This window comes from Choloepus didactylus, chromosome 12 (genome assembly GCF_015220235.1).
Source record: "Choloepus didactylus isolate mChoDid1 chromosome 12, mChoDid1.pri, whole genome shotgun sequence".
In the NCBI taxonomy this organism is placed as follows: Eukaryota; Metazoa; Chordata; class Mammalia; order Pilosa; family Megalonychidae; genus Choloepus; species Choloepus didactylus.
In genome coordinates, this window is record NC_051318.1 from 84983052 (window position 1) to 85008242 (window position 25191).

At 34.5% G+C, this 25191-nt stretch overlaps 1 protein-coding gene across 1 annotated transcript in view; it reads left to right on the forward strand.

Moving 5' to 3' along the window:
* The first annotated feature begins 252 nt into the window (after positions 1–252).
* The window catches only part of LOC119506903 (Golgi apparatus membrane protein TVP23 homolog B-like), a 116608-nt gene continuing 91669 nt past the window's right edge, over positions 253–25191 (forward strand). The window contains exon 1 of the mRNA XM_037799924.1: positions 253–349. Within this exon, the coding sequence (XP_037655852.1) occupies positions 253–349 (97 nt within the window). The remainder of the gene's footprint in view (positions 350–25191) is intronic.

A 25191-nucleotide genomic window follows, 5' to 3' on the forward strand; every position in this document is an offset into this window, starting at 1 on the left:
TTTTATGATCTTTCTTGTGCTAGTCAGTAGATGTGGTGAAAGAAGATAAAATGGGAAATGGATATTAATGAGGACCAGGAATTGGCCAGTTAAAACGTAGATTTTCAGTTCTGGTGATATGATCTAGGCTATTTGTGACCTTATTGTTGAAATGGCTGACACTGAGTCCAAATACGACATGCAGGTAAGTGAAATCACAAAGGAAATGAAGGACTGGGTAACTGTTAAGGGTTTGACATTTTGTTGATAATGATGAGGGTGAAGAAGCAAATCAGTGGAAAAGAAAAAAAGAAACAGGTTGAAGACAAGGACTTTGAATTTGGAAGAAGTTTGAATCTGGGTAAGGAAGGTAAGGGCAATTTTAAATGGTAATGTTGAAACCATTGTGGTTAGTCAAAGTGCGATGAATAGGAAAGTCAAAGGCCTAATGGTACAGGAAAACAATGAGTGATAAAAGTGGGTTAGAAAAGTAAAATTGGAAGGTATCGATTTAGAGAAAAATGATAAAGAAGCAAAAATAGGAGAGGGTAAAAGGAAAGGCCCTATAAGAGCTAAAAAAAATGTTATGTTGTAAAAGAATAAGTCTTCATTTATAGTTGCAGTAATCAAGACAGCATGGTACTGCGGAAGGGTGGACACATAGATGAACAGGATAGAATAAAAAACCAAGAAATAGATCCTCAATAATATGCCCAATTAAATTTTCAAAGTGGCAAATGTGATCAAATAGCGGATGGATAGCTTTTTCAACAAATGGTGTTGGAGCACAGGACATCCATAATTTAAAAAAAAAAAAAAAAAAAAGAATCCTGTCCTAAATCCCATACCTTATACAAACATTAAATCAAATGAATCATGGACTTAAGTGTAAAACATAAAACTATAAAACTTACAGAAAAGTACATAGGAGAAAAATCTTTTGGAACAAGCACTAGGAAGAGTTCTTAGATTTGACACCAAAAGCATAATCGATTAAAAGAAAAAAATGACAAATTAGAACTCATCAAAATGAAAAAAATAAATTGCTCTATGAAAGATACTATTTAAAGGATGAAAGACAAATTACGGAGTGGGAGGTAGTATTTGCAAATCACATCTCTGACTAAGGCCTTGTATTTAGAATATATAAAGAACTCTTGAAGCCCTGCAAACAAATCAATTAAAAAAGAGCAAGGGAAAAAAAAAAAAAAAAAAAAAAACATGCACAGACATTTCACTGATGAGGATCCAGAGATGGGAAATAAGTACATGAAAAGATATTCAACATCATTAGTCATTGCAGAAATAAAATTAAAATGACAATGAGGTATCAAGACACATCTATCAGAATGGCCAAAATGAAAAATAATAATAATACCACATGGTGGCAATGATGTGGAGAAAGTTAATAACTCATAAGTTGCCAGTGGAAATGCAAAATGTAAAATGTTTCCAGTCACTCTACCAGCTGTTTAAATTTAATAGCTGCTTTTCATGATATGACCAAACTGGAAACTTTTTAAATACCCTTCAACAGGCAAATGATTGAACAAATTGTAGTGTCTCCATACCATGGAATACTATTCAACAATTAAAAAACGAATGAAATATTAATACATGCAATAACTTGGATGAACCTCAAAGAAATTAAATTGAGAGAGAAAAGATGATATCAAAATATATATACTGCATGATTCCATTTATATAACACTTGTGAAATAACATGATTGTAGAAATGGAGAACAGATTGGTGGTTGATAGGGATTTCAGGAGGGGATGGATGTGGCTATAAAGAGGTAACAAAATAGTCTTGGGGTGATGATACAGTTGAGTATCTTGATTGTTGTGGTGGTAATGCAAAACTACATATGTGATAAAATTAAATAGAGCTATACACACACATGATGCATGTAAAACCGGTGAAATCTGAATAAGCTGTATATACTTGATATTGTACAATAATTGTATAAGCAATTAGCATTGTAGGATGATAGGAGAAGGTTAATTGGAACCTGCAACTTCCTGTGAATCTGTTTTTTTTTTTTATTTTTCAAAATAAAAAGTTAAAAAAAAAACATAGAAGTTAAGAAAATATTGACAAAAAGAGGCTGGGAGCTTTGGACAAAGCAGGAAGGTTTTGAATGTTGGTACTTTCCTCTAAGGTAAAAGTAGAATAGATTGAAACAATGGACAGGATAAATTTTGGAAGAATAGAGAGTATAGGAATTTTTTAACAAAGGCAGTTAAGAATAGTTTCGAGGATTCTTATTTGGAGGATTGCTATGTGCATTTTTCTTTTCAGTAACAGGAACTGAAAAGGATAGCCACTTTTCAAGAAGATAGTGTTTTCAGGGGAAATCAAAATCAACAGAGAGTCATGCCTGTAGAAAGAATGAGAACATGAGAAAATCCTCGTAGGAACTTTATATCGCAGCATTAAATAACATGGCACTATTTTAAGCAAGTAAATGGACTTAAGTTAGCCAATGCCCTGATATTCAGTAGAAGATTGACAATTCAAGTTGCTACACTTTGTAACAAAAAAAGAATGTCCTGCTTTTTCCTATTGGTCTTGCAAGGAAGCAGGCAATATTTCTAAATGAATTAATTTTAATAAACATGAATTTAAGTAGAACATGTTATTACATGATGTGTTTGTGTATTGGCAGATCAAGGAAAATTTTGTTGGTAGACAAAAAGATAATGAAGATTGATAAAGAATATATTTTCAGATAGTTTTAGTAATATAAACTAATTCTATAATAATAATTGATATCAAAATAAGTTGTCTGATCACTGATGATAATAGCAAAATACTGGAATATGAGAGATTGTAGTTTAATATGTTAATTATGAGTTTAGATTGATTTTCTAGTGGAAACAAGTTATTAAGGCAAAAAATATAAGTGCAAAATGGAGTTAAATTCTCAACATATCAAATGATAAAATAAACTATACAACTCATTTTTGCTTGGGAAGTTGTAAATATAGAAAAATACAATAGATTTTTCATTTGACACGTTTTTCTCCAAATGATTTGGTGGGAACCATCAAACTGTCACTTTTTGTTGCAAGATTATCACTACCGTCTAAAAGTTATTAGAAGTGCTTTAATACACAAGAAAGCATGATCTCCATTTATTATAAATAATGCTTTTCTAGAAGCACAGTTTTCTGAATTACGAGTAAAGTAACTACAGTTCATTTGAAACATTTCAGAAACATTTGACTGCTACCTTATAAGAGGGAGAAAGTGCGAAGCATTTTTGAGATGCATGCATCTTCATGGGTAAAGAAACAAACATTTTATAGCAGAGAATTATATATATTTTAATATTAGAAACTATTTGAAAATCTTACTATATTTTATTCCTTGGGAGTAAATTGTGTCTAAAGCTTTGGTGTATTTAATGGGTGGAATATGTTGAATACATTTTATCATCTTAGTGCACATGTATATTTGCATTTTTCTGGTTTGCTTAGGAATATTCCTCAATTTATTACACTATAGACAAATTTCTTCATCAACGTAGCCTTTTCAAATGGTGGGCTATATAGCTATGCTATATGTAGAGGGTAAAGCAGCTTTAATTAAATATAGATCCTAATGGGAAATACAAGAAAAAAACCACAAAATATTGTGGTTGATTCAGTACAGAGTATTTAATAAACATAAAGTTAGCTATTCATGGTTTTTGTCCTCCTTTGCTAAAATCCTAGTTAGAAATTTTATCTGTAATAGAAGTTCACTATTTTCTCTCTGAAGCTGTAGGATGAAATATGATTCTAGAAAAAATGACTGATTTCATTTATGTATATACACATATATATGTATTTTTTTTTGATCAGGATAAAGGTCTAAGGAAGCAATGGGAACAAATGACCTATGTTTAAATTTCAATTCATTTGCTAACTACAGGTAGACCTGTAGAAAGAAATGAATAAGTAAATAGTTGGATACATGCATGAAGACATACATCCATACTTCCAAAGAGATAAACATATATTCATATACATAGAAAGAACGAGAGAGAGCAGGACATCAATTTGTATTACCTCAATATTCTTTTATTCATGTGACACACACAGTTTTTTTCCTTGAATATCTAAATAATGTGTATTTAGTTAATTTTGTTTTTGTGGCACCCCTCCATCCCCCAGCCTTGCACACAATGCTTTCGTTTTTCATCTTCTTCTAATCCAGGTTAACTTTGAAAATCAATTCCAATTTTTTCTTGATGTGACATATGGCTCATTCCCTTTGACTCTAATCCCTTCCATAGCTTCTTGCTGATATGAAACCTCCATATAAACTTCAGTTTTGCACAACATACTGTCAGAGCCTTAACAACCTTTCCACCCTAAAAGCTAATCCAGGTATCACTCTATTCCATCTTATTTTCCTGATCTGAGACATGTCTAACACTTTGGGCAATGGAGTTAATATTTACCCTATTAGTCACATGATAAAAATGTTAATGTTAACATGCATGAGTTAAGGGCTCTAATCTCTTATAAAATCTAGGTGTCAGTATTATCCAACTGCCATTTCATAACCTGTCATAAACTGAAGACAAGACCAGAGAAGATAAAAAATGTTATGACACCAGCAGGGAAAGCAACCTACAGTTCCTTCCACATTGTTTTTCTACTACCTAGCAAAGAATCAACAAGTATCTTAATTTTCTTAGGTAAATATATACTCTAAAGCATTTATTCACAGAGATTATTTTATTTTAAAAGAAAATTCCAAGTAAAAGAAAATCCCATTTTGATATTGTTGGCATTTTATAGTCTAGATATATTATCTAATATTCCTTCCAGTTCCAGAAACTATTAAAATATTTTGTAAGATACGTAATACATCATTTATATACATAATTATAAGCTGTTAAAAGTATCCATTATAATAGCATAATTCAACATATCTTGTGTTAAGAGTTACAATATGCATGTTTAATACAAAGTTATTAGAAACCATGGTACATTGTTAAACTGTTCTTCTGAAATATCTTTTGTCAAAAAACAAGGATTTTGCTATTAATGACAGTATATTTAAATCATTATATTATATAAATATGCAGTATTCCTTGTTAAACCACACATTTTCCAAATCATCCCAAGCTTCTCATAACTACTGGTTCCCAGGGAAAAGGAACAAAGTATAGGCCCATAGCAAGACAAGTAGTTCATTTATGCACTTTAGGGAAAAGTGGATAAAATTAGATAAGAATGATTTTCTTTAGCAGCATACATCAATGTGTAGAAAATAATCAATCAAATATCAGAATACTGGTCAAGAAGAGTAGGGAAAATGAGAGAGAAATCAGTCAGGGAGCTAATTTTCAGTGTTAGCTGTCAGCAGCACCAGAAGAAAACTATTGTAATTTAGGGCATTAGAACATAAAAATAGGTATAATCTAAAATGAAGAGTTAATAATATAATGACACTGAAATATCTAAACAAAAAATACTACTATGTAAGGATTTTCGGGACCAAGAATAGTGGGATGGAATAAGAGGTCTTTACCAGGTCTGTGTTTTGTTTTGTTTTGTTTTATAGGGAGGAATAGCAAAAAACACAAGAGAACCTAGAAAAGTTGTTTTTAAACTATTTTAGGTCATGGATTCTTCTGAAAATCATATGAAAGCTATGCATCTCCTCCCTAAAAAAGATCATATATGCCCATAATGACAGAGTTTCTCTAACTGTCTCAGGGAGGTATAGAGTCTATGAATCACCTTATGCTGCTTGATAAATATTATAGTTTTATAATGTATGAAAAATAATTTTAACTAATATAAGAAGAAATTAACAATTTTTGGATACCACAGGACTGTACTCTTGATTTCTATCAAATAACATAATGGGAAAATCAAAAAATTAGAGTCATAATTTCATATCTTAACAATTATAGAAATATATTATTTCCAAATGCCACTAAAAGGACTATAAAAAGTGATCAGATATTAGGAAATAAAGAAAGTCACAATGAATTCCAAGAAGCAGGGGCTATATATGTCAGATTCTCTGATCACACTGATTCAACTAGAAATACATTACACAAATAGAAACCATGAAGGAAAATAGTCATTTTTGATAATACAAGTTAATGCTTTAAACAATTAGGCAAATGGTAGAGTTGAAAACTATTTGCAGCATTTATGTCAGAGAAGGATTAACCCTGACATGGAAACAGTTACTTTAAAATCAAAAATCAAAGCCAAACAATCTAACTAAAAATACCTAAATTAAATGAAAAAGCAATTCACAGAATAAAAAATACAAATGGCCATCAAACCATCAAATATAAACTCAAAACTAAAAAGTAAACTCAAAATATGCAGGATAAAAAGGACGATGAATATAATAAGATAAATAGAAAGATGATAGCCAGCCAACTAGATAGATAGATAGATAGATAGATAGATAGATAGATAGATAGATAGAAAAGTAGAACTTTAAAAAAAAGACGCCTATCACAATTAAAAATCCTTTGTCAAATGCAATAATAAAAGGTAAAAAAAAAATTTTTAAATAAATAAATGCAACATTTTTAAAAGAGGAAAGTAGTATCAAGGAAAATTAAAGTTGTAGAAAAAATGATACACATATTTTACATTTCCAAACTTAAAATTTTTAATTGTATGAAAAATTATCAAATAATTAGAAGATTTGACATAGCAAATATAGGTACAAACGGTGACTCATCCACTCCTCGGTACTGCTGACTCACCAGGGGCTGTGGAGAGATGAGAGGGAGTAGGGGCATCTCAGTTCAGGACTCCCAGAAGCAGGGCTTTTGAATGAATTTCATGTAACAATGATCTGTGGAAAGAATGCCCTTAGTAGAGTCCCATAAGGAAGTGAAGGAAGCAGGACCATATGGAGGGAAGGGAATGCAAATGTGGTTTCCACTGAAGTCTAGCTTCCGCCTAATCCCATTGGGACTCTAGACTGTGAATGACAAAATTGTAGAGTTAGCTCCCCTGGGTGTAAGAGGACTGGCCTTTCATAGATCAGTCATTGGCTGTGATATACCCTCTAGAGGGGTTGTAACCTCCCAGGAATATCCAGGTGAGACTACACCTGTTGGTCCTCGGAAATTCTCTGTGATGAGTACAGCTGTGAGCTCTTAGCAGTCAGTGTGGACAGCAGCAGGAGGATGTGGGAACCTCACTAGAGAAGGGGATCTGGGTGGTATCATGTTAGATAGATGATAGATCAGCATCAATTACTGGCCACAACTAGAAGAGATACTGTTACCATTTTTCTTTTCTTTTTTTTTTTTTCTTTTTGAGCATCTACTTTAAAGTATCAGAATAATGAGAACATTTTTTGCCAAATTTCAAAAATTAACAACAATCATCATTTAGAACAATATATTTTCACTCTTCATTTAACCCCAGGCATGCTTTACTTTAGAGTTAGAAGAGAGACTAAACTGAAGAAAGATGTATCTTAGCTTAAAATAGAGAGGTTGGGAAAGAGTTAAAATGAAAGTGTAATGAAAACTAAAAGCAAGTCAAGCAGAATCAGTGACTGAAAATAAGTGGAGAAGGTTATGGATATGAAAAATGATGGAAGTTGAAAGGAAGAACTTTCAGAATTGAAAATGCCAACAGCAGCATCTCTGAACTGCCTGAGATAAAACTGAATATTAACAGTTTACCCAATATAGAGATGGAGAACATCATTCTGTGTAACTGAAGCAATAAAACTGAACAATTTCTAAATGGCAGGGGTAGAAAGTCTATAATAATAAAAAAGGATAAAAGACATCATGCTGCTGTATGATTCCAGTTATATGATGCTCTAGAAAGAGCAAAAGTTGGATATGATGGAAAAAATCAGAGCAGTTGTTGCATGTAATGAGTGGGGACAGGGATTGATGGGGAAGGAGTATAAGAATCACTCAAGGGTGATAGAAATGTTCTATATTCTATGTAGGGTTTGGGTTACATAGATGCATGTGTTATCCAGTTATACATTTGTCAAAGGATGTATGTTTATAAAATGTGGACATTGCATTGTATGTAAAATATAATAGGGAAGTTTGCTGAAATATTTAGGGGAAGTGTAGGGAAGCCTACAATTTTCTTTAAAGTTCATCAAAAAGTGAAATGGATTACGGAGGGATAAAGGAATGGGTAGAGGGAAAACCTGAGAAAAGCCAAATATAATAAAACATTGAAGGCAAAATTATGATGCTGGGTATATGTGGGTTGTAAAATTCTCAACTTATAGGTTTAAAAATATCCATAAGGGGATGTTGAGGAAAAATGCTTTAAAATTGTTGAAAATTCATTTTACATTTTCAAAGGCAATTTTAATTTTGTTTAATTTCATATTCTCATGAAAGAGAAGAAAAGCGATCATTCATCCTTGCCCCATATTTTCTGCCTAACAAGTGATGCATATTATAATACTAATGGATTAAAAAAAAAAACAGGACTCACCCATGAATGATCTCTCTAATGTATTTGGAGCATTACTAGAAGAAGGAATTCATATTTAATCATCAAGGCCACTAGCAGCCGAACATTGGGACTTTTGTCCCCTTAGATATCTTTTGGTGCACTGTGGATTGATATAATATGCTGAATTTGACAATTATGAAATGCACAGACCAGAAAGCTGATTTCATATACATAATTGTGTAATATTTGAACTTCAAAACTGTTCCTGCCATTTCGACAATCCTGGTATTTAAACATACCCGAAATACCAGAAGGCTTCATGATGTAGTGGAAAATCTGGTTTAGATTCTCTTCTCTTTGGAAAGCAAGATTTGTTGAACTTTTAACCTGTAGTCTAAGCTTTCTGATCATCAGTTCATTCATCTGTGAAAAGTAGTTTCCAAATCTTCCCCTACATGGCCCTTCAAGTATTAGAGTATATAAAGCCCTTGGTATATCATAGGTTTTCAACAACTGTTTACTTATTTTTCCATTCTATTGATATTAAGCAATAAAACACAATATTAATTAATTAACATTTAACATAACATTAATGTTTAACAATATTGATTAACTGATCGACATTTCCCCAAAACTTTGCATGACCCTTTCTATTCACTAATTTAAGACCTGAGGTTTGATAGTGCCTCTGTCCCTTAGGACAGTCATGTGATTTCTTTGAGCAAGTGGAGTTACATTTTCTGAGTATTAAAACCACATTTGAGATTTTACCATAGCAATATTCTGAGATGCACATAAAAGTGTCCAAGTGACATTATCAGCCACTCCAAATTCACATCTTAATCTTGACAATTATATTATGAAAATTGTCAGGATTTGTACACTGTCTTTGAACCAAATTTTATAAAGGGAAAACACATACATGTGCTTATGCACACACACAAAGAAACAATAAACAAACACAAAGAAGATGCTGGGAAAAAATCTGTCCTCAAAAGACATTTCCAATTCATCTGTTGTGAGTATGTGAGGTTTTTCTCTTTACCACACCCAAATTAAAGCATATTTTAAAGGAGAGATATAATGAAAAATTTATCAGCTTACTTGTCCCTATTTTGGGAAACAGACAAAAAGGTGGCAACCCACTAAGCCAAGCAGTATGAAAGTGCTTATTTGCATAGCATGGAAGTAACACACTTCAGTCACAGCTAATGAGTTTAAAATGCCTGGCGGTACTCACCTTTTCCTAGTGTCTATACGAGTCGGATCTCTCAGTGAAATATTTATCTATTTGGTAACTCATAGAGAATAAGAACAATGTAAACTAAAAGAGTTATTTTGTAGCCTTGCTAATTAAGGAGGAGAAATAATATAAAATAAAACAATGAACATAAATATAGGCATAAAAATGCTTTTTCTTAGATTAAAAGAAATAAAATATAAGAGGAAGTTTCTAGCCTTAGTTGTAAAATGAAGTCACGCTAACCATGGGGTGAGAATAATCGTGAAACTCAGCTGTGAGTTGCCATTTATTTTTTTAAGGATTTTTCATCACAGTTCAATATTTGTAAAAGTCTATTAATGAAAATATAAAATGTAATATAATGAAAATAAAGGAGAATGAGTATGGTTAAAATTATTTGGGAAATATGAAACAACCCAAAACTTGAAAAACATTATAATAATAAATAAGATATGCCAAACAAAACCTGTTTTATTTTTGCTTGTTTGTTTTTGTTTTTTTCTCACCTATGTATTTGCTAGCTGTCTCCAGCTCTTCATTCCCCTTTGGACCATAAGGAACTTTTATATCTTGATCAAAAGTTTCCTGTTATACCATTATCCATGACTATCAATTTGGGTGTTGTACTCTCAGACAATAAACCTTCTTCATTCTTTTAAGGAAATATCTTTCATTTTTGGTGATCTTTACCGATATTCTGCCTTAGCAACTCAATCTGGTAAGCACATCAGGAACTTGGTGCCAACTAGATCTCTCACCTTTCTACAATTTTATGACCTAGTATCTCAATTTCTGACCTCATATTCATAGTCTTCATTTTGTTCCTCATTCCTACTCCACTTATATTTGATCTTTGCCTTTATCATGCCATTTTCTCTTGGTTTAGCAGCATATTCTGAAATTTATTTCCTTCAATTTGAGGCCTAAGACACAGGGTCCATTACGTTAATCACAGCTTTTCTAGAACCCTTTGTTGTTTTCATACCTTTTCTTCCAGATACTCTCCATGAAAAACTCAAAATTTTAAATCTTCTCAGATAACATGTTTTTCTATTTCTACCAGTAGAATAGTATGTGCTACCAAACAAACATAATTATTGCCGCAACTTGTACTCGATGTTTTCTAAATCCAACCAGAATGTTGATGTTGTTTATTAATCCATTTTCTTATACCTGATCAATGTTTTATGTTTCTGGACATATCTGCCACCTAAGATCCTTAACTTTACTGCAGTCTCTTCTCCTTCTCAACAAAGAGAGAGCGTTTCTTCAAGTCCCCATCATTTCTGCTTATAAATCCCTTTCTGCAGTTCTTCTTCCTTTTCCTCCCTGTCTCATAGAAAAAGGGGTTCCTCCTCCAACCGAGCTTGATTCCTCATGCTATGCCATGGATACATCTGTCCTTCCTCCACTGAGACCCCAAAGCAAAATTTCTCCCCTCCCTATCTTTTATCTTCATCATCTCAATCTCCCCTGTCTTCCAAGACATGGTTTCCTCTGTGGGCTGTCGTCGTTTCTCATTCATATTATCCCATAGAGGTTTTCCTAACTTTTACATTTTTAATCTTTCTAAAAGTAGAAATTAAGTACATCTTGCTAAATCATCAGATGACTGTATAGCAATAGTACCTATAACACATAAACCCATGTGCAACATATTTATAGAGATATAAAATTGTTTTAAGACATATGGTATGATCAGTAATACTCTGGGAGGTGTATACAAGAAAGAATAATCAGAATTTAATTATATTTTTAAATTGAAAGGGAGAAATAAAAAAGAAAAAATTAGAAAGAAGAAGAAATTCAAAATATTTAAAGTATGATAATGAGTTTCTAAAAGATTGGTGTAAGGTGAAATACAATGAGTCAAACATTAAGTAACCAAAGCGTTCTTCAACAGATGAGTGGATAAACAAAATCTGGTATATACATGCAATGGATTATTATTTGGCCATAAAGAGAAACGAAGTTCTGATTCATGCTACAGCATGTATTAATCTTGAAGACATCAAGTTGCGTGAAATAAACCAGACACAAAAGGACAAATACTGTATGATTTCTCAAACATGAAATAATTAGAATATGCAAATACATAAAGTTAGAAACTAGAATATAAGTTTCCAGTGGCAGGGGTGGGGATGGGGAATTGGGAGTTAAGGCTTAATTGGTGTGGAGTTTCTGTTTGGGGTGATGGAAAAGTATGGTGGTGATGGTGACACAGTATTGTAAATGTAATTAATACCACTGAATTGTATACTTGAAAGTAGATAAAATGGGAAATTTTAGGTTGTATCTATATTATCGGAATAAACATTTAAAAATATCCATATAACTATACAATGAAAAGAGTGACCAATAAGGTGAGCTATGAACTACAGTTAATATAATTATCCTGGTTCAGCAATTGTAACAAATGTACCAAGCTAATGCAAAATGTTAATAATATGGAAAACTGTCCATGTTGGGGATGTATATGGAAACCTGTACTATCTGTATGATTTTTCTGTTAACCTACAACTGCTATTTAAAAAGCCCATATTTAAAAAAAAACATGAGAAATGTCATGTAAAATGATAGAGAGATAAAACCAACATTCTCCTTACTGCTGTTTTAAATTAACACATCTATTAAATAATTGGTGGAGAAAGGGACTGAAATTTATACCACTGGTTCTGCAAGCTATGTGCATAAGTCACAGACCTAAAATTAAAGACCCTATGTCAACATTATACAATGTCATACTCAGTGTAATTAAAGTTGTAAAGAATAATTATACCAAAGCCTTTGATAGAGCTTTGAATGAAATTATAAATGTGTATTGAGGAAAAAGTACAACTATTCAGTAATGCACAGTTTTCAATATCAGCTATTCAACTTGAACCTATTTGTAAAATGCTATTGTGTTTCTGACTTCTTACTTCATCGAATTAATTCTAGAGACTGAGCACTAAGTACGAAGCTCTGTGAATCTTTGCCAACAGTTAATTCTGGCAAAATCTGCAAAGATTGTTATTGTTATTGAGCATTTTCAGGACTGAAATTAGTATGTTGAACAAGACAGAGATAATTAACCTAAAAAGTAAAGACTGTCTTGAAATTCGTGTGTTGTCTGTAATTTACAATTTGTCGGCAACTTGCAGGAATTGTTCAACTCCATAAATATCTTCCACTCTTCAATGTGTTACTTTTGTTCTATGATACACTGACAATGTGACTATGGAAGAACCAATGAGAAGCTAACTTATTTTGATCCCTACTAAGAGCATCTAATTGGATTTTTCTCTTTCTTTCATTTTTGAAACGTGTTAGTTATTCATTTCTCACTTACTCAGCATGAGCATCTCTGCTTTTCTAATCTTGTCTATAAGAGATAATGAATTATTAGTTAATGACTGTAGTTGAAGGTGGTATTCACTCTAGAGCAATGCAAGGTAAGGACACCAGTGTCAACAAACAGAAAAAAACAATTAAAAGAATATGCCCTTTATAAATGTATCATATAAAGACATAGCAGGTTGAAGATATGCAGGGCCAAGTAGCAAAAATGCATGAAATGTTCAAGGTGGGTCTTAATAGCTTTGCTGGTGTCCTCTGTGAGAGGATAAAAGGCAGACATTTTGGAGAGAGCTCAGAGAAGCTAAGATATGTAGTCCAGAGTTTGCTCCCGGGAGGAGCTAAGAGAGAAGCTAAGACAGAAGCCCAGGACACTTTGGAGAAAACCACAGAAATCAGAAGCTAAACCTGGGAGAGAACCAGCAGACTCCAGCCATATATGTCTTCCCATGTGACAGAGAAATCCCAGATGCCATCGGCCTTTCTTCAGAGAAGGTATTATTCTGTTGATGTCTTAATTTAGACATTTTCATGGTCTTACAACAGTAAATTTGTGAACTAATAAACCTCCATTGCAAAAGCCAAAAAAAAAAAAAAAAAAAAAATGCATGAAATGGCCTTGTTGCCCTTAATTGTAGAAGAAAAGTAGAGACGTAAAAACAAAATTGATCAAATCATTTTCAGAATTGAGGATTCCAAGAAAACATGAAAAGGACAAACTCATCTCTTTAAAAGGTGTTCTTAAAAGTATATGTATGTTTGAAAGTCAAATGAGGAAACAAACATGTATATATGTTGCATTATTTTAGAGTTGTTGACCTTTCTATTTGGATGATTGTAATTTGAAGGAAGCAGGTGGAAAAAATATCTCATTCTGAAAACTTTAGAACATACAAGGACATAATTCAATAAAGAAGCCCAAATGAAAGAATCATATCCCTGCTTTACATCCCACTGACTAGTGATATTCAGGAATATGAATGATCCTAGTTTTTTTAAGTACATAGGAAGCCTGTTCATTGTAAAGCTATTCTATCTTGTAAGACTTCTTTCTCATTTTACTTCTATTCTTTATTAAATTCCTATATTCAGGCACTATTAGAAGGTGAATTTTGTGCATTTGTTTGTCCTTGTTGTAAAGGTGTGATTTTGAGACCTTATAAAAATCTGGAGCACTTAGCTTTAATGTATTCATGTTTTGTGAGGGTTTCTTTTTCTTGCTTTGCATCCTTTGCCACTTAGTTTATATTCTTAACTTCTCACGTTCACACACATATTGCTTTTGATGTAGAGGGATGTCTGCACCTTGCCATCTACATTGAGTCAGTATATGTGATCCGAAAACTGAAGAAAACCCAAGACAATATACCCAGTCTCATTGCCAGGACCTATTTATATGCTGTTCCAGTTTGCTAAAGCTGCCATTATGCAAAATACCAGAAATGGATTGGCTTTTATAAAAAGGGGTTTATTAGGTTATAAATTTACAGTTCTAAGACCAAAAATTGTCCTGACCAAGGCATCAATAAGAGGATACCTTCACTGAGGAGAGGCTGAGGGTGTCCAGAACTCCTCTGTTAGCTGGGAAGGCACGTGGCTGGCCACTGCTGGTCCTTTGCTTCCAGGTTGCATTGCTTTCAGCTTCTGATTCCAGTGGCCCTCCCTTTAAGCATCTGCAGATTCTCACTTAGCTCCTTGGGGCAAACTCTGGGCTTCATCTCTTAGCATCTCCAAACATCTGGTTTCAAAATGTCTCTGAGCATTTTCTCTCTAAGTGTGTCTATCTGTGTCATCTCTTGTGGGTTCTCCTTGCTTCTCCCTGGGACAAACTCTTGATTACATATCTTAGCTTCTCTCCAAAATGTCTCACTCAGCTTCTTTGAGCTCTTTCTCTCTGGGAGCTTGCTTAGAGAAATCCAGTGAGCTAATTAAGAACTACCCAGAATGGGCAGGGTCTCACCTCCATGGAAATGATCCAATCAAGAAGTTTCACTTACAGTTGGGTGGATCACATTCCATGGAAATAACCTAATCAAAAGGTCCCACCCTAATCAAAAGACCAATAAGTCTGCCTCCACAAGATTGCATTAAAGAGCATAGCTTTTGTGCGGTCATAATAGATTCAAATCAGCACATATGCCTTGCCATATTGTGAATGATAGTTTATTCCTAGATCAGTTTAAATACCTAACCATTTGCTCCACAGAGGATCCAATAGTAGAAACAAAGGGCAAAGGACTTTAATTGTCAGATTGGAGGAGAATCTAAAAATGGTGTATCAAGTTTCATTCATTTTATAGATGAGAAAATATACACTTTTGTGAATTCTTAAGTGTGGACATTGCAAATGAGAAGGTCCCTTAGGAATGCAGGCTAATTAATTCTGAACAACCCAAACATATCATAATAAACAATTTAGATATAGCAGATAGGTAGGTAGGTAGATAGATAGATAGATAGATAGATAGATAGATAGATAGATAGATAGAACCAGCATATAAATATTGAACTTTCTCCCTGTCTCAGTTTTGGATGAGGCATTGTCACAAATGATATTGAATATATACATTCACTATGTAAATACTGATATTGAATATATACATTCACTATGTAAATACTGATATTTAGCAGGGAATGATTAGGGAAAGGATCTGTGTAGACTATTTCTTTGGAGAGGGCTGTGCTGTGAGAACCAGCCTTCTAGTGGGAAAAAATGGGGTCACTCTATTTTCACTTCTTCAAGAAAAAGGCTACAGGGACCAAATGGAAACTTTGACAAATATCTTCACTACATTGAGAGGGACACATTAGACGTGTGCCTACCTCCCACCTAGGAAATCCAGGGGGACAGGAAACAGGAAAGGAGAAAACATGTGGCCAGAGGTTTTGGCAGATGATTGGAAAAGAGATGATGCTCTTTGAAATGGCCAACACTCCCAGAGTTTGTGCAATCGAAGTGTATGTTTCTCGTCAGTCAATTTTAAACGCTTGGTAGGCTCCGAATCTGCTAAGCCAGATTGTGACAGGATAAGGTAACAACTTTCCTGTTTCCTGTAATTCATCTCTCTGCACCTGTCTTAACCTGGCTATGGTCACAAACCTTAGTGAGGTAGATGCAAGAGACATGAAGGCCTAAGGGAAAAGACACCACCACTCTTTCCTCCTCCAAGATACCAGCTAGCAGCCTGTCCCAAAACAAACAAGTGAAAGTTCTCATTTTAGATAAAGCGTGATGTTTTGATTACTATGTGAACTAGACACATGTAATTACTACATTGAAAATGTGTGGTGACAATGCAACTATAAGTCATTTTATAATTCAACCAAGAATAAGGGAAGAACTTCATCACTGAACAAATTTTTAAAAGACAGCTGGAGAGATAAAGATGTTTTCTAATTATAGCCACGAGCACTGGTTGCTCGATGCCTCGTGACTATATATAATGTACAAACCATTGTGTGTCAACAACAAAAATGTAGAAATAAGTATGTTCAGAGGGGATAAAATTTAAAGGCCTCCATTAGATTCAGGTGTGTAGTGAAATCGCTATTGTTTTACTGTTCAAATCTTTAACTCAGCCCTTGCTCTCTAAAAGGTTGGACAACATATTCTAGTTGATTTTATGTGCCTTCTCTCTCCCAACCACATTCTCAGGCAACCCAGGACATATAATTCAGTCTTTTAAAGTAAATAGCCACTTCAGGGTTCTTTCCCTTCATCTGACCCTCTCCTTGGGGTGATTTCAGTTCCTAGGAATTGAAGCGAGGGTTGGCTTGGGATGAGGTGTAACTCACCTTGTCTCATCTTTGGGTGTATGGCGCTCATCCCTTTGCATCTGCTGCTGAAGTATCTACAGGACCCATTGTACCCTCCAGCAGCTGGCTCTACACGCCCTTGGAGTCCTTCCCCCTGGGGCTGTGAGTCTACGTTCAGGACAGCGAGTCTACTCCCAGTCAATTTCCACAGCTCACTCCGTGAGACCCAGGGACCCTCTCAGTGCTTTCCTCTCCATGCCAGGGCCACAGAGGTGGCCTTTGCAGGCCTCCTACCCAACTGGAGGTTGGCTTTCTACTTCACCAAGTACCAAGCAGAAAGTTGGGCACATCTCAAAATGATGCCAGGGTCTCCTGTATCTCACTTGAGGTTTTATTTTCAAGATGGAACAAAAGAGAAGTATTTTCAGGGAGTTGCAAGAAGGACACCATCCCTGACACCCTTTTCAAAATATCATTCAACTATATTCCTTTTTATTTCAATTTTTTTATTTTTTTATTTTGAGATATATTCACACACCATATATGCCAAAGTATAAAGTCAATGGTTCACTGTATCATCACATAGTTGTGCATTCACTACCACAATCAATTTTAGAACAATTTCATTATTCAACAACAACAACAACAAAAAAAACAAAACAGAAAAAAAACCCATCCCAAACGGTTATCCCATTATTGACACTTAACATTGATGTGGTTCATTTGTTACTGTTGATGAAAGAATATTAAAATATTCTTTTTCACTGTAGTTCGTACTTTGCAATAGGTGCATTTCCCCCCATATAGCAATCTGTTATTAACTTCTTGTAATAGTGACATATATTTGTTCTGGTTCATGAACTATTGGTACTGTTCAACACAGTCATCATCCTCCACAGGGTTCACTGTGTTATACAGTCTCATATTTTAGCCTCTAGTTTTCTTTCTAATGACATGCATGACTCCAAACTTCCCCTTTCAACCACAATCACACGCATAATTCATTGCTGCTATTTACACATAACGTGCTTCCATCACCTGTATTTATTTCCAAATGTTTAAATTCAAGCTAGTTAACAATTCTGCACACATTAAGTATCCACTCCTCATTCTCTACTCTCATTCTATCTCCTGGTAACCTATATTCTAGATTTTAACTCTATGAGCTTATTATAATTAGTTTGTATTAGTGAGATCACGCAGTATTTGTCCTTTTCTGTCTGACTTATTTTGTTCAACATAATTTCCTCAAGGTTCATCTGTATTGTCATATGCATCAGAACTTCATTCCTTCCTACTGCTGAATAATATTCCATTGCATGCCTATACCACATTTTTGTTTATCTGTTCATCAGATAATGGACACTTGGGTTGTTTCCATCTTTTGGCGATTGTGAATAATGCTGCTATGAACCTCAGTGTGCAAACGTTTTCTGCATCCCTGCTTTCCGTTCTGAGTATGTACCTAGTTGTGTGTTTGCCGGTTCACATGGCAGTTCTATCGACTATATTTTTGTTTTTATCAAATAAAAATACAAAATGCATGGAGATAATTTCTGAGTAATAAACATGAAATTATTATATTTTAAGGTAGCAATGTAGTATAAAGTTACAGAAATCATGTGATATTTGAATATACACTAATATGGGTAATTTTACTGTCATCCAAGAATTTAAACTGCTGTAGAAAATCATATATATGTATAAATACATCCACATATACACATACAGTATTACTTTAGGATAATATGTCTTATTGTTTGGTCATTTCTTTCTGCAAATAAGCAGGCTGTTCTGGATTTCACAAATATATATATTTATACATATATTTATATTTACATTTAAATTTATATTTATCATATATATGTATATATAGTTTCAATTTGTCAATATTACAGTAACCAAAGAAATGGACCAAAATTCAGTAAAATGAAAACCCTACTAACACCATCACTGAGATGCAAGTAATTAAAACTTTATGGTAAATGCAAGAAAAAAATGTGATCACAAAATTAGCATTAATCAAAAGACAAAAATGTTTTTTAGTTTGCAAACAACATATTAGGCCTCATATAAACCAAATAGATATCAACTATGTTCCATTTAACTGTGTGCGTATTTAAGCATCAATTTCATAAATGTATATGAAATGATTACACATAATAATGTAGGCAGGATCCCCATGTTCCAGCCCCTTTCCTTACCATTCTCAGTTACTCTGGGGTCTCTTACTCCCTCCAACTCTCTTTTCCTATCACTAGCTTGCTGTGCATCATCTTCTCTTTTCTAATCCTAGGGAATACTTAGCTGCTTTGCTTAGATTGTATATTTATCCTCAAAAGCAAGGAAATGGATGATCTGACATCAATGTGTGTGATGGATGTCTAGGGGACAAGGAGTGGAAGGTAGAAAGCTGCAGGGAAATGCTCAGCAATAGACCTTCAATCCCTTCTCTCAGTTTTTAGGGTTGAAACCTTAGGGAAAGAAAGCAGGAAGGTAGTCTGGTCACACCCCTTGTAAACATGCTAATGACAGTCTTCTTGGAAAGCACGCTAATGCTATTTACTAGGAAAGACTCTTTATTTAGGAAGGCTTTCAGCAGGATGTATCTATTTGTCCAGATGGCTTCTGGTGAACAAATCTGAAATGTGTGAGTTAAAGAGCATAGCTCCCTGGAAAATGTCACATAAGCTAGGTAACAATCAGAGTATAAAATAAAGATGCTTCAGAACTGCAACATTTCCATTTTGTGTATGTAATACAGACACATTTATTACTTAAAAATCTAATATATTAATCTGGGCAGAGCATATCCTAACATGGCAGGAAAATATACATGGAGGTGTGTTGGTAGTCTCAGACTTCCCAAGTTACATGTGGCTTGTAATTACTATGTACTGGAAATGATTATCTTATCCAATGATATTGGGTAATATCTCTGATTCATATGAATCTAATTTTACCATTTGATCCCTTCTGTTATCTTGGATAACACATTCACTTCCCAGATACAGAAGCAATAGTCTATAAGATTTACTTTGACTTCAGTACCTACAGCATCATAAAACAAACAAAAAACTGTGATTATAGTGATTTAGTTAAGTTTTAATTATAATGGTGAGTCAACGATCTTACGCTTTACAAAAATTGAAAAGGAACGTGTTTTGATAAGCATCTAATATGGAGCAATATGCTACTCGGCTATTTTTGCTATTTTATGTTTTCCCAATAAATTTTATACAAAAATGTCAAACCTACTTAATAGTCAGTGAACACATATATACCCTTCATCCATATTCACTGTTAACATTTTACCATGTTTGTTTTATTTCTCTATGTAAATACATACTTCATTTTGCTGATCCATTTGAAAGAAAAAGTTGCAACATGTACTTCATAAGAACATTATTTTACATAATCAATTAATTTAATTTGTATACTACATTATCTTATATAAAATTCACATTAAGATTTTCTCAATTTTCCCAGTATCTTTATAGCTATTTTCACATCCTACAAGCAAATTTTTGAGGAGTCTCTCACTTGTGGGTGACACACACCTAATTCAATGAATGAAATGTATTGTATTGGTATGAAAATGAAATGTATTGGCTCAACAACTGATGAGATGGGGATAGATTTTTGACAGAGCTCTATAGAAAGGCTCAATATCATCATCAAGTCTCTCCATATTTAATTTTTACTTTCTTCTTTGTTTTTGTCTTTCTCAGACAGGATTTTTCAATATGGTGCAAATATAGCCTATGTCATTCTTATAGTTTGCAGTCCAAAAAAAAAGGGTTCCTCTCACCTGAAAACTCCAGTCATGGTCTTGAGAATTTATTTTCACTAGCCAAGTCCACTTTTGGGTCATGGACACAGTCATGAACTTATTATGTTCAGGCCTTGGGCACAGGCCCACTCCTTGCATCAAGTATTGAAGTTAATTTCAACCTGAAGCATGGGACTGAGGAAGGAGAGGAGTGATTATCCAAAAGGGATAACATTTCAGACTGGTTGCAAAACAGTGGGAGGTGTCAATACAACCATGCACTGAGAATTACTAATGGATAAACCAAGTCCTGGGCCAAGGAACTCACACCCTAGTAGGGGAGCCAAACATGCAAATACAAACTCAGCCAATATTGCATACCAAGTCCCATAATAAAGATACAATTCAAAGTGAAGTCAAAACACATATGATGTTACCTGTGTTGAGCTGAGAGAGGGCTAAGCTAAACTGCCAGGTATGAAAGAGAGCTGATTAAGACCATCAAGCCAAAATGGAAGTAAAAGCCAAACTGTTGATCACTTACCGCAATGGTGTAAGCAATAGGCTAACCCAGAGGAAAAGCACTGGATCCCAATATTTTCTATTTTCGCCAATAGAATAATGCCACCAAGCAAGGGTCAGATAGATCAACACAGATGTGGGGAGCATCTCTCTACTGAAGGAGCCCTGGACTAAAGTCGACTGCACTTTTATGGACCCAGAGGCTGGGAGGAGGGAGGGGTGTGTTCTAGAAGTATAAACTTTCTGCGAACTTATTCAGTATGGGGAGTGTCTTCAAGGATACTCTCTCCTTCCCCCTATAATGAGATCTCAGCAAAAGCAAGTAAAAAAGACCTCAGCTTAAGAATGCAGATATGTGTTAGAGCATGACCAGCCACGGGGGTCTGAGTCCTTGACTGCAACACCTTCAGAGACTGTGCTGGCTGTGAACCAAGTCTGGTATGTGGAGGGTCTGGGGCCACCAGGAAAGCTTTGTAATGGCTTATGGTTGGTACTAAAAGGTGACACATAGGGTTTTGGCCAGGAGCCAGACTTCTCAACCAAAATATTCACTTAGATGTTTAGCAATCCAAGATATCTACCTTCATGTATAGAAAAAATACTCATTGCTGCTCCTCATTCAGAGAAAATTCAACTATGTCATTATCATTTATTTTGATTTGGAAATTACTTTTGACATTAAGTGTCTAAAAGTCTTCCACACAGGCTTCCTTGGACTTAAAGGGTAAAAAAGTCCATTCCTCCAATTCTAATTTTGAACACCTATTATTTCCACCCATTCTACCAATCATGGAATAAAAGACGGTCATTGCTCTTGAAAGGCTTATGGTTTAGTAAGGCTGCAATAGCAAATTGCCTCAGTGGTGATGCCTTTCCTTGTTTATGAGTGCCAAGGGATTATTCTTCTACTTGACTTCACCTATTTCTCATTTATTGCTGATACTCTGCATGTTATCAGTACCTATTTTTCTCTGATTCCTAACTGATATGTATCTTTTTCACTGTGTACCTAAATTCTGACCCGCTGGCTTTCTTGACCCCAATTTCTCATGTGTTTACTCTGTTCTGTTTCCCCAATCCAAGAAAGTTGTTCTCTTGACTTGCTTGCATGAACACCTTTGTGTGTCTAGGTTTTGAAAAGCTCAAATCAGGACTGATGTGACTGATGTCTAACTTTGCACCTCCACAGCAATGACAACAAAAAGTAATATTATAATGTCTTTAACTATGACAACTTTACGTAAGTGAATTGGTTCTAGATGTAAACTATTTTTCTGACCAAATTTTTACTGAAAACCCCATTACTTAAAAAAAAATTATCATGTTAAGAGTTGTTTCATTAGAAATAGCATTATTTTGCAGACTCATGTATATGTTTTAATGTCCAATAAATTATTCAAAAAAGTAGGACAAAATACATAAAAATTTTAAGGACTTTCATTAATCTTGGCAAATAGCTCTTCAAAAGATGGACTAAATTTTCATTCTCGCCAGTAGTACATTAGAATGTCTTTGTCCTGGAACCTCATTATTTATGTTATAAATTATTTCAAATCTTAGCAAACTTGAAAAGAAAAGATGTATTAACTAGTTTCAATTTACATTTATTTGATTATTTATGGCAGTGAGCATTTATAGATACATTGATTAGATATTTCGATATTTTCAGTCATTAATTGTTTATTTTTCCATTGTCTAAATTTATGTTAGAATATTAGTGCTGATCTTATGAATTTAAATATACATTGGGAGGCACATAAAAACTAACCTATTGTCTAACATGTTCCTGATACATAGTTCTCCATTTTACTTTTTTGACTTTCAAACTTAGCACTTTTGCACCTATCATTTGACAGCTACTTTATATCTTGCATGGAACTTTTGGTTTACTAATATTTCATATACAGTTATTGATGGTTGGATTCTTGCATAATTCATTTTGTAACAGACTGCTACTCATAGGAAACATACTAATACTATTCCATTAAACAAAAATATATTCATATCACAGTAAATAATGGAAATTATTTTTTTTTATATGTGACAAAAATATGGTTGGCTTTACTGCAGATAGAGCTAATGGCAAACACTGACAAGGAGACCCCAATGGTTTTGGATGGTAAAGGCACTTGCCTATCCCTTTTCATCTACTATTGAATTGTCTAATTTGTATTTTGGCCAACATGAAGGACAAGGTGTATAGTTAATGTGGATATCATATCATTTTTTAAAATTCATTACAGCATAGAGATGTGATTGGGTTGACTTGACATTTCTTTCATAATCCTTGTCATTTATTCTCATAATGTCTTTAGTTATTAAAATCTCTTTCACACAATTGCTTCCTAATAATTTTAAATTTGACATTATCCATATTAATAGCGCATTAACACTGATTAGGTGGATAATCCACCTGGGCGTTTTTTCTTCCTTCCAATTCAACCTTGGAGTCCTATAAACAGTTACCAAATAATAAGAGATGAAGAGAAATTGACAACTACCTTGTAACTTATGAATACCCACTCAGTGTTTTCCCTTGTACCTTTAAGACCTAGTGGGATATCTAATATGTAAGTATGGAAGATGGTTAAACAAAAGGCATTTCTTTTCCTTAAAAGTGAAGAATAGCCTTATTGTATTCCTGAATTGTTGTTCCTAGACCTGTCAACTTCTATTCAACTTAGCTTGGCAGACAGATAGCTACAAAATCAATTTTCATGTCTAGTACTGGCTGTCACTCCTTGCTGTGAGTACTTAAGGAAAGATGAGACAGAGTTTAGATAGAGAATTCTAGTAAATCCCAAATTTCACTGGACAAGGAGAGGAGAATGAGTAACTCCTCTCCGTTGGAGAAAGTAGTTGTGCTGGTTTGAATGTATTATGTCCCCCAGAAAAAGTCATATTCTTTGATGCAATCTTGTGGGGCAGACATACTAGTGGCGATTAAGTTGGAACGTTTGGATTAGATTGTTTGCATGGAAATGTGCTCCACCCATGTGGATGATAACTCTGATTGGATAATTTCCATGGAGATGTGGCCCCGCCCATTCAGTGTGGGCCTTGATTAGTTTACTAGAGCACTACATAAGCTCAGACAGAAGGAGCAAGCTTGCTACAGCCAACAGGGACACTTTGAAGAATGCACAGGAGCTGAGAAGAGGAGCTGCAGATGAAAGACAGTTTGAAGACAATGGTTGAAAGCAGACTTTTGCTCCAGAGAAGCTAACAGAGGAAAACACCCCAAGAGCAACCAAGAGTGACATTTTGAATAGGAGCTGTGGCCTAGAGAAGAATGTCCTGGGAGAAAGCTATTTTGAAACCAGAACTTAGAGCAGACGCCAGCCATGTGCCTTCCCAGCTAACAGAGGTTTTCCGGACGCCACTGGCCAACCCCCAGTGAAGGTACCTGATTGTTGATGCCTTACCTTGGACACTTGATGGCCTTAAGACTGTAACTGTGTAACCAAATAAACCCCCTTTATAAAAGCCAATCCATCTCTGGTGTTCTGTATCCTGGCAGCATTAGCAAAGCAGAACAGTAGTGATGGCAGAAGAGGCACTAAGACACACAGTACCAGGTAGCTGAGGTGGAGTCTATAAGAGAGTGAGTACAACAAGGTTTCTGCTGAATAGTGGGTCCCTGGGAAGGTAAAGGCTATGAATTGAGTAGCTTATCCAAAGTGTGGAGAATCTTTCCTCAAGCATATTATCTCAGACACTGAAACCATCAGTCATGCCACAATAGATTGTTCTCTGGGTCAAACTGACACATTATTTTTACTTCACAGGATAGAAATAGAAGGTACCTATAGCTCTAATCATCCATTTGAAAATGGAAAGGCTCCATTTTTTTGGCTACAAATGCAGGCTTTGTAGTAATGCCAGAAAGCAATTTCTCAAGCAAACTCTATAGAGCCTCCTTTGAAAATCCATCCAGTAATAACTAATGCCTTTAGAAATCCAAATTGCATCAAAGGAGACATGTGTTTACTATAAACTCTCCTCATGATACACTCTTAGCTGACACCATCTTTACGGTCAAAGACTCTTTGAAGTGCCAATTGTTAAGCCAGAGGCTTTCGGGCTTTGGAAATTTGCTACAGTGTTTCTTATCAACTCCATTCTTTCTGAAAGAGAAAAGCATCTATACATATAGAGTGTT